The sequence below is a fragment of the Chaetura pelagica genome, unplaced genomic scaffold (genome assembly GCF_000747805.2).
Source record: "Chaetura pelagica isolate M959 unplaced genomic scaffold, ChaPel_1.0 scaffold650, whole genome shotgun sequence".
Taxonomy (NCBI): Eukaryota; Metazoa; Chordata; class Aves; order Apodiformes; family Apodidae; genus Chaetura; species Chaetura pelagica.
The window spans coordinates 737,534-747,345 of record NW_009951820.1 but is presented as its reverse complement, the minus strand read 5'-3'; the positions used below and the strand labels follow the sequence as shown (position 1 = coordinate 747,345).

The window sequence follows — 9,812 nt, the reverse complement described above, 5'->3', positions numbered from 1 at the left end:
CGGGTCCCGTCCCGGTCCCCACACCCCGATACAAAGCTCCGGGCACCGGTGCGTCGTTGGCAGCTCTTTACCGTTCAGCACTGTGACACCTTTCCAATAAAATTTTGTTTTTAAAAAGTCAACATTTAAAAAAAAACACAACACAAACAACAAAACAATTATTCCCTTGGCTGAGTAGGGAGGCACGGGGCAGATCCCCTGCCCTGGCATGGACCACAGCCCCCCTGGGAGCACCCCCACGTCCCTCAGTTCATGAACTGGGTGTATCCCTCAGCCCCGGTGACGATGACGTCCATCCAGATGCGCATGGCCTCAGCCGAGGGGGCCACCATGTAGTAGAGGCGGTCGTGGGTTTTGACACAGAAGGTGAGCGCAGGGTGGGGGCTCTGGGGAGGAAAGGGGGACAGGGTCAGTGCTCACCCCTTCCAGTATGTGGCCCCCCTCACACTCCCGTCAAGCTCAGTACTGGGGTCCTGCCTTTGGGACCGCAAGGAGCTGGAGCCATGAGGGAACACTGACTGATCCAGACCATCCCCAGCACAAACTGTGCCCCAAGGCAGGGGGATAGTGAGTGCTGCAGGCTCCCAGCTGACACCAGGGCAGCAGCACTGCCCAGTGCTCACCTTTGCCGCACTGCGGAGGTGGTCGTAGTAAACCTCCTCAATAGCTTGGAAGTAGATAACACCCTTCAGCTTTGTCTCATGCTTATCTGTCCAAGAGAAGGAACCAGTGTCAACCACAGAGCTACGGGCGATGGCACGGGGAGGGGACAATGGCACAGAGACTCACCCACATAGTAGGAGAGGGTGCGCTTCATGCGGTCGAAGACAAACCAGCGCTTCTTCCAAGACTTGATCTTGCCACCCATCTTAACCAGGTAGCCCTTGCACATCTTCTCTGTTAGGATGACATGATAGCAGGTGTCCACGCTGTGGCCCGAGGACTCGATGTGCAGCCGCAGGTTGAAATCCTCCTTGCGGATGGGGAGGTATCGTGTCAGGGGACGAGCCTGCAAAAGCAACAGAGCCCTGCAAAGCTGTCGAGCAGTGGCAAGAGCCATGCTCCATGACAGGATATGGCTGGGGAGCTGGGCCTGCCTCACGGGCCAGGCTAAGAGAGGGGAAATTCTGCCCCACACCTGTGAGAAGTGCTTCTCTCGCAGCTTGACCTCCTTCTCCACCAGCTTCTGCCGCCGTGCGGTCTCATCCTGCAGCCGGCGTTCCAGCTGCTCCCGGCGCCGGCGCTCGTCCTCCCGCGCCTGCCGCCGCCGCTCCCTCTGCTGGCACACGCAGGCTCAGCCCTGGGGATAGGGACCCATGCCCTGACCGGCCACCCCGACGCTGCCTCTGCTCACCCGGGACTCCATCAGCCGCGACTTCTCCGCATGTGCCTCCTTCAGCATCTTCTCCATCTCCTCGATCTTCCCCACCTCCATCCCACTGGCACTGCAAGACACCCACAGCTGCCGTCCTTGCTGGAAGGACCTGGAGCCAGCAGCAGAGCCAGGAGAATGGGCTGTCCCTCCGGCCCCGGGGTTACCTGGAGATGGTGTCAGGTGAGCAGGCAGAGTTGTTGCCAGTGGAGATGCTGGTCTCCAAGCTGTCCGAGCTCTCCAGGCTGAGAGTGTCGTACGCGTGGTCCAGCTCCTCGGCACGGGGCCCATGGGGACGGTGATGGTGGAGAATGGAGTGATGCACAAGTGGTGGGAAGGCACCGGGGAAGGGGGGCTGCCCATGCAGGGCTTCCCACTGGGACTGAGCCTCGGCAGCTGCCTTCTGCTTCAGCTCCGCCAGCCGCCGCCGCTGCTCCTCGATCACCTGCTGACCTATGTGACAGGGAGAAGACAAGAACTGAGTGCACCCAGCTCTGAGCTACACAGGGCAGGCAGAAGAAGACACTGCAGGCACTGAAGGAGCTGGGGAGGGATGGCAGGTGTGGAGGTGGGAGCTGCCGTCGTTACTCCCTGACAAGCACGGCACGGCACGACAAGCAGCACGGGCCGGGCAGAAGGCGGGACCCCAGGTAGCCAAGGGGGGACAAGTGCCAGGCTGGTAGGAGCAGGCTGGGCAAAGCATCAGCAGGTCAGGGATGCTCAGAGCTGTCCCTGAGCAGAGGCCGAGAGGCACAGGGGAGTCCTGGGCTGGCCATGCCCTCCTGTGCCAGCAAACAGCCGTGCTGCTGCCTGGAGGCTGCTCTGGGCAGGCCAAGCCACCCCACGTCTCTACCTGGTGGATCACCTGGCTGCAAGGGCTCTGCTGGGAGCAACTCGGCTGGAGACGTGCCGTCGGGTGCAGGGGTCAGGAGGGAGAGAGGGGGGAGAGCGAGAGACTGTGAGAGAGGCACCACGTCCCACTGGGGCACCACAGCAGCCGCGCTCCATCAGCTGCTGGCAGTGGGGGAAATGTCTCCTAGAGCAGAGCCAGAGCTCACCCTTCTGCTGCAGGGCCAGCTGGCGCTTGGTCTCGATGTCCTGTAGCGTGGCCGCCAGGGTGCGGGGCAGGCTGCCCGCCGGGCTCGGGGGGCCCTAGGCAGGACAGCAGGTGATGAGCCATGGGGACAGGAGCTGGCACCGGGAGCCGCAGCCAGGCATCCGGGGCCACAAGATGCCCAGCTCCTTCCCAGCAGCCATACCTTGGGCGAGGGGCTGCGCCCCAGCACAGAGAGGTTGAGCTGTGAGGACGAGGGAGTCCCGCTCTTCATCCGAGGGGTGGGGGCACCAGCATCACCCTCTGTTTTGGCACGATAGACCTGGGAAAAGAGACGTGGAGGTGAGAGGGGCACAGGGGCTGCTAAAGCCCCCCTGGATGGATAGTTCTGCTGATGGCAGGGCTGAGCACCCCCTCCTCAGACCCTGCCCCTGTGTCAGTGCTGTCCTGGCAGCGGCACAGGCAAAGAAGACAGGAGCTGAATGCCCGGAATGTCCCTACACTGCCCTACTACTGCTGTGGCCAGCAGCCCCAAAGCCTGAGCCCAAGTGTCAGGGAGCTGAGATTACCTGGAGAGGTTTGTGAGAGGAGTGAGCTTTAGATGGAAGCAGAGGAGGGGAAGAAGGAGGAGAGACAGAGGAGGAGGATTCAAAGCCAGCCATGACCTCCTGGTACCACTTCTCTAAATCAAGCGCTGGGAGCGAGACGGGGCCCCCTGGCAGCTGCTGCTCCATCTGGAGAGAGACGCCGTGTGACAGAGGAGGGAGAAAGGAGGGAGGATGAAACATAGCAGGAGGGACAGACACACAGAGAGAGATCAGAGCATCCCCGCCTGCGCCGTCCTGAATGGGACTTGTAGATCCCCAGGGATCCTGCATGCTCCCTGGCTGGGTCCTGGCAGCTCCGGGACCCCTTTGCTGCTGACAGGGCCAGCAAAAGCTGATGCAGGCAGGCAGCAGAGCAGTGGGCAGGGCAGTGAGGGGCGGGCAGCCTGGCGAGCACCCAGCCCCATCCCCAGCTCACTCCATCCCATGCATCCCCATCATCTCCCCATCACCTCCTGGGGACAGTGTGGGGCAGAAGGGAGGGAAAAGGGGCACAAACCTCTGCAGAGACGGAGCGAGAAGAGAGAGATGGAAGAGGAGGAGGATGAGGAGCAGTGCAGCCTGAGGATGAAAGAGCTGGAGGGGCACAGCACAGCGGGGAAGCAGCAGTGGTGCAGAGGCCACTCACGATGCCTGAGAGCTGCTCAACAGTCACATACTGGGTAGAGAGAAGTGGATTAAACTGGGAGAAAAGGCTCCAAGCAAGGGCAAGGAGGCACAGGGCCATGAACAGAGAGCTCTGGTCCTCCAAGAAGGGTGCCAGGTTCCCAGGTGGAAGGGCGGCTGGAGTTGGGCACCAGGTCAGATCCCTGCCCCTGCTCTACACCCTCCTCACCTGGGACTGGCAGCCAGGACCAGGTTCCACTTGCAAAAGGCCACCCTCCCACCCCACAGCTGCCATCCCAGAAGGCAAAGCTGTCCAGAGCCAGTGGGAAGTGCTCTCTGGCAAGGATACCAGGTGGCTCCAGCCTCTGTTCTCTGCTCAGCTGCAGCCCAACCAGATCCCCAGCCCAAGGGGGAGGTAGACTCTGAGCACAGGGCTCACAGGGAAGCCCCAACATCCACAACATCCTCACGAGGATGCAGGGGGAAACCCACAGGAGCAAACCCGAGCACGCTCTGGGGCAGGTACCTCATCAGCTGCAGGGGGCACAGCAAGCAAGAAAGAGTGCTGAGCAGCAGCAGCGGCAGCAGCAGAAGCTTTAGTGTCCAGGCTGGGGCCATGAGCATGGCTGCAGAACCTGAAAACGTCAGACAGCCTCATGTACTCCTAGAAATCCATGGCGGAGAAGGAGGAGAGTTAGAGCCATGCACTGGCATTGCTGACTGCAAAGCAGGAGCCAATCTCCCCACGCATGTGTGCCCCACGGCCACCTGCCCCACCTGGCTGATCCTTGCACAGCACTGAGCTGCACTCTCGCCTCGGGTGCAGCTCTGCTGGTGCCAGTGGGGGCTGAGGGCCCAGTTGCCATCAGCTGTTCCCATCACCCAGATCTTGGTGTGCCCCACAGTCCCCGGCCATAAGCCTTCTTGGGTACGACAGCACCAGCTGAGGCACCTCAAGATGCCCTGAGACAGCTTAAAATCCACTTTCCTTTCTCAACTGAACATGCTAAAGACAGGGATTTGCTCTTGTTTTGGGAAAGCTAGGCTAGCAGGACCCTAGAGGATGCTGTCAGGAGCAAGGGAGAAGTGTGGGGATACCTGTGCCACGCCATCAAGGGCAGCAGCAGGACCCGGGATGCCCAGCAGGCTCAGGAGAGCACCTGAAATTTGGGTCTGAGCATTAATAAGCACCGGAAGTAAATAAGGAACACTGCAGCTAGGCTGCTGTGGGGATGCTCTACTCCCAAAAGCCAGATTAGTCTCTGTGAGGGGCAAGTGAGCAAGCACATGCAGTTAGTCCAGTTACCTCTTGTGCCTTGGGGTAGAAGCGGGCAGCAGGAGAAGCAGAGGCAGATGCTGCTGACAGGGGGCTCAGGGGCTGAGTTCCCTCCACCATCTCATAGGGTTCTGAGATATGGAGGGTCTCCTGTTGGGGGGCAAAGACCAGGTAGGCAAGGGAAGCATGGGCACCAGCAGCCCCATGGCGGGCAGGTGCAGAGGACTCTGTCATCCTGTCCTTCTCTGTGGTCCCCGAGGGCATTGTGTCTCCAGCTCCCTGTTCACAGCCATGAGCCAGGCAGCTGGGCAATCTAATCCCACTGAAAAGCCTTTGGACATGAACTGGAAAAGTCCACCATACCAGCAGCTGCACAGCTCCACACTCTCCAGCAAAGATAAGACCCCAGGCTTATCCCTACTGCTCCCACGACCCCCTTCTCCCCACTCACCTCTCTGAGAGCCGAGGACATCTTGGGGAAGCTCCTGCCGCCTGTGATGAGCTGGTATCGCCTCTCCAGAGACACGAGCTTCTCTTTCTCCTGAGCATGGGACAACAGGGAGATCAGAGGCAGCTTATGGCTGCTACCACCCCCACCCACAACTGCTGTGTTACCTTCTGCAGGAGCTGCAGAATGCTGTGCCTCTCCCTGGCCAGGCGCTCAGCCTCCTGTGCACTCTGCAGCCGGACCTGGGCAGACTGTGCCTCCAGGGCTGCCACCAGCTCCTGGGGAGAAGGCAGGAGATGAGCTGGCCACCAGACAGCCAAGGGGGCTCAGCAAGGGCTTGGGGGGCTCAGCCCAGACCCACTGTCCCCTCCATCCCCACCTTCCTGCGGGCAATGCTGCGATGGCACTCAGCCCGGCTCTGTAGCAGTTGCTGGCCCCGTGCCTCCCGCTCCTCCTCAAGGCGGCTCTCCCGCTCCAGCTGCTGGAATTCCAGGTCCTCAAAGAGCTTGGCCTCAGTCTCCAGCGCCTCTGCCTCCTTTGGAGAGATACAGGCACAATGGGTCAATCCCTCCAGACCAGCACCTCTGCGTCCCATAGCAAAACCTCCCACCATGCCCCCAAGTCCTGCCGGTGCTGGCCAGGAATGGGAACCCATGCCAAAGCCTGTCCTGGTGTCCTGTGAGGACGGGCAGGCAGCATTCTCTACACCTCAGTTCCAGCGACACAGACACCAGCAACCTCCAGAGAAAACGAGACACTGGCCAACTCAGAGCTGTCACTCTCCTGAGCCCTTGGAGACCCCATCAAACCACATCCTGGCCAGCACTGTGCCCTGGTGGGTGGCAAAATACCATGTTCTGGCATAACCACCAAGACACTGCCCCCGCCACCCAGCTGAGGGGCAGCAGAGCCCCCACAGATGAGCCTGCACATCCTCCAGCCACCCAGCACTAACAGCAACCCCAAGCAGCACTTGGCTCAGGTCCTGCACCACTGTCACCAATAGCACTGGTGTCAGCCTGCTCCAGGAACAGGGCACCCATCGCTCACATGGCACAGCATGGCCTGGAGGCTACTGAGGGCTCCCCTACCACAGGACTGCCCCATTGCCATCCCTGCATGCCAGGACCCACATCCAGTGTGGGTCACCGTGGCCGTGAGAGCTGGGCAGGCGCTGTCCACAGGCTGGGGAATGTTGGCCACCACCAGAAAATACCAGATAATGCAGAAAAAATGCTGCAGACCGGCGGTAAAGTAAAGCGACGGCACCATGTCAATAAACGCTTGAAAGAATGAGCTGGAAGCAGAGGCAGGAGGACATGGTGGTCCCCAGGCTACCGAGCCAGCCCCACACCCTGGGCCAGTGGCAAGCTTACCAGGAGGGCGGTGGCCGGTGCCGGCCGCCTCCAGCCCGGGTGCGGCGCTCCCAGTGCGGCCCCAGCCAGCAGGGAACAGCTGGCCTGAGCTGGAGCAGGGGGAGGTGGGCCACGGTCCGGGAGGGGTAGGGGGAGACACTGACCCTTCGCATCTGCTCCCGTAACTGCTCCCGCAATGACTCGGGGCACTTATCAAGGTGGGTCTTCGACTCATGGTAAAGCGCCCGCAGGTGCTCTAACTCCTTCCTTTCAGCATCAACTTTTGCCCTTTCCTGAATCAGGGGAGAATGAGACAAAACAAAACAAAACAAAACAAAAAGAGAGAAAACACACTTCTCAAATCGGCGCCATGCAGAAGCTGCAGTTAGAGAGGGGCTCAGCAGGGAAGAAAGGGGGCTCATGGGAAGGAATATTACTACATCTACTGGGGGGTGTTGAGACCAGTAGCCACCGGACCCAGGTGTTAGAGTGGTTACTGCCAGCCCTTGACCTCAGCCTCATGTTTCCATGCCCAAGGCCCACTTACGGGCAGTGAAAGACATTTGCTCACAGCATGGAGAAAGCCAGCCCAGTCTTGCAAACCTACTGCAAGAAACCCCACTCTGAAGCTGCAGCAGCAGGGAGACACAGGGATCCCCGCAAAGGGACACAGGGAGGACACATGGAGGGCAGGATGGTGCTAGAACAGATGTCAGAAGTGACGTCAGACTTTAGAGCAGACACCATTAGTGAAGTTAATGCAGGGTGGTTAGAAAAGCGGGTGGTTAGGTCAGCAGAGAGATTCGTGGGGTTCCCTGTGCTTCTCTCCTGGCTCTGCCCCTGGCTAGAGAAGATGTCTGCAAAGTGCTGGAGGACCAGAACCAGAACAAAACCCCCAAATGTTGCAGGGACACAGCTGTCAGCTCTGCCCAGCCATGGGCAACCAACCAGCTCAAGGACCCCAGCCATTAGGCCAGCCAGACCCCCAGGGACCTAGGCAAAGGCTGCAGGGAATGCTGGCCGCAGGCAGCAGAGAGTCAGGTGCTGGTGGTTCTCCCACCACCAAGCAGCTTGCCCAGGGCCATGTCACATTGCCCACAAAGAGAGAGCTGGCAACCAGCAGCCAGGACAAATGTGTCACTTGGGCCATGGTGGGTGGACCATGGCACCAACTGCATCAGCGACGAGTCCAGGGGAAGGGGTCTGGGATCCCCTCCTCAGCCACCGAGCCAAGTGAAACACCGCAGTGAATCCCCAGCCAACTCCAGCAAGATGGATACTACAGCAACAGCTGCCATCACACGCAAAGACGCAGAGGGACTTGCCACAGGACACAGCCCCAGCAAAGGCAAGGAGCACCAAGGCTCCCACCCTGTGTGAGTGCTGCCCACTGCAGGCAGCAGCCATTGGGCAAAGACCCACATCACAGAACCTGCCACCATGATATAAAGGGGCCGAAACACTGCCCAAGTGTCAGCCCTACTCTGCTCCATCCCAGGCAGATGGATGGACGGATAGATGGACAGACAGAACCCTCATGATGCAAACCCAACTGGGTGCTCCTGGATGCCTCTGCAGAGCCCAGGAGAGGAGAATGTGTCCCCAGAGCACCACAGCACCAGATGCAAACACCAGGATGGGAATGGCACAGACCACAGTGGGGAGTCCAGAGCCACTCACCTTGTCCCGCTCCTTCCGGATGCTGGTGTCCAGGCTGGAGAGCTTCTCCTGCACCTCATGATGCAAACCCAACTGGGTGCTCCTGGATGCCTCTGCAGAGCCCAGGAGAGGAGAATGTGTCCCCAGAGCACCACAGCACCAGATGCAAACACCAGGATGGGAATGGCACAGACCACAGTGGGGAGTCCAGAGCCACTCACCTTGTCCCGCTCCTTCCGGATGCTGGTGTCCAGGCTGGAGAGCTTCTCCTGCAACTGCTGGGCCACCTCCTGCTCCCCCCGCAGCCGCAGCACCTCGGCCTCCCGCTCACCCTGCAGTAGTGCCTGCTCCATCTCTGCCTGGTGGCAGCAGCAGCATCAGGATGGCTGCCCTGGCCAGATCCGGCTCCTGCCCATTAACATGGACAAGTGACACATCCCCTTACCTCTCGTGATGTCTCCTGTAGCTGCTGCTCCAGCTCCTTGAGGCGACCCTTCAACTGGTCAAGGTGGCCGAGGACCCCGGCACGCTCCTCCTCCAGCCGCTGAGCCTCCTTGGCCCGCGGACCTGCCAGCTCCTCATGCTGCAGAGAGGGCAGGTCAGCACAGTGTGGCACAGTGTGCCATGGCACAGCATAGCACGGCACAGCACAGCCGTCCCCTCACCTCGTGGTGGGTGCTCTCGGTGCTGCTGCACTCCTCCTTCAGGTTCTCCTCATCCGACCGCTCCAGGCTCTCCCTCTGCCGCAGCTCCTTGGCCGTACGGCCCAGAGCCATGGCACCACCAGGCACCTGCCGGCCACCATCCACATCACCAGCCAGGAGCTGCTGCAGGTCATCTGGCTCACTGCCCTCTGTCTTGGTGTACTCGGCACAGAGGTTCAGGATGGTCTCCAGCCGCTGTCGCTCCTACGGGGAAGAATGGTCAGTGTGGTGCCTGTCCCAGCGCAGGGCCTGTGCTGAGGGGAGGTGCCGAGATGCAGGCTCCTTGTCCTGCCTGCATGCTGGGATGGGCTGGGAACACTGCAAAGCCCAATGCAGCCTGCCCTGACCCCAGAGCCAGGCATGAGAAGAGCTGGGGGCTGGAGACAGGCTAATTAGAGGCGGCAGTGCTGGCCACCTTCACTATTTCCAGGCAGTGACTCAGGCACCGGCGTGAGTCAGGACTGAGCAAACAGGGCTCCAGCAGATGCACAGGGCAAACCCCACCCAGGCAGCTGCTGGCTCCATAAAGCTCCATCCGCCCTAAATATAGACACAGTGCCCACAAAGCTGCGACACTGTCACCAGCCAACACAGCCAGACAAGACGTGGATGGTTTTGCAAAGCTGGGAGCACCACAATTTCAGCGGGTTTCCCCAGGCTGCTGCGAGCTGGGGGCTTTGTGCTGCAGAGAGCTGCAGCTCAATGACGGCTGCTCCAGGCCGTAATCCCCCCA

General features: G+C 60.4%; 1 protein-coding gene across 1 annotated transcript in view; it reads right to left on the bottom strand.

The window, feature by feature from the left end:
• Nucleotides 1–245: 245 nt before the first annotated feature.
• The window catches only part of PHLDB1 (pleckstrin homology-like domain, family B, member 1), a 14,637-nt gene continuing 5,070 nt past the window's right edge, over nucleotides 246–9,812 (bottom strand). Inside the window, 15 exon segments of the mRNA XM_010009007.1 lie at nucleotides 246–386; nucleotides 624–709; nucleotides 790–1,009; nucleotides 1,139–1,279; nucleotides 1,355–1,445; nucleotides 1,540–1,825; nucleotides 2,431–2,511; nucleotides 2,610–2,748; nucleotides 5,365–5,454; nucleotides 5,529–5,639; nucleotides 5,741–5,896; nucleotides 8,597–8,734; nucleotides 8,821–8,958; nucleotides 9,041–9,283; nucleotides 9,495–9,540. Of these exon segments, the coding sequence (XP_010007309.1) occupies nucleotides 246–386; nucleotides 624–709; nucleotides 790–1,009; nucleotides 1,139–1,279; nucleotides 1,355–1,445; nucleotides 1,540–1,825; nucleotides 2,431–2,511; nucleotides 2,610–2,748; nucleotides 5,365–5,454; nucleotides 5,529–5,639; nucleotides 5,741–5,896; nucleotides 8,597–8,734; nucleotides 8,821–8,958; nucleotides 9,041–9,283; nucleotides 9,495–9,540 (2,107 nt within the window).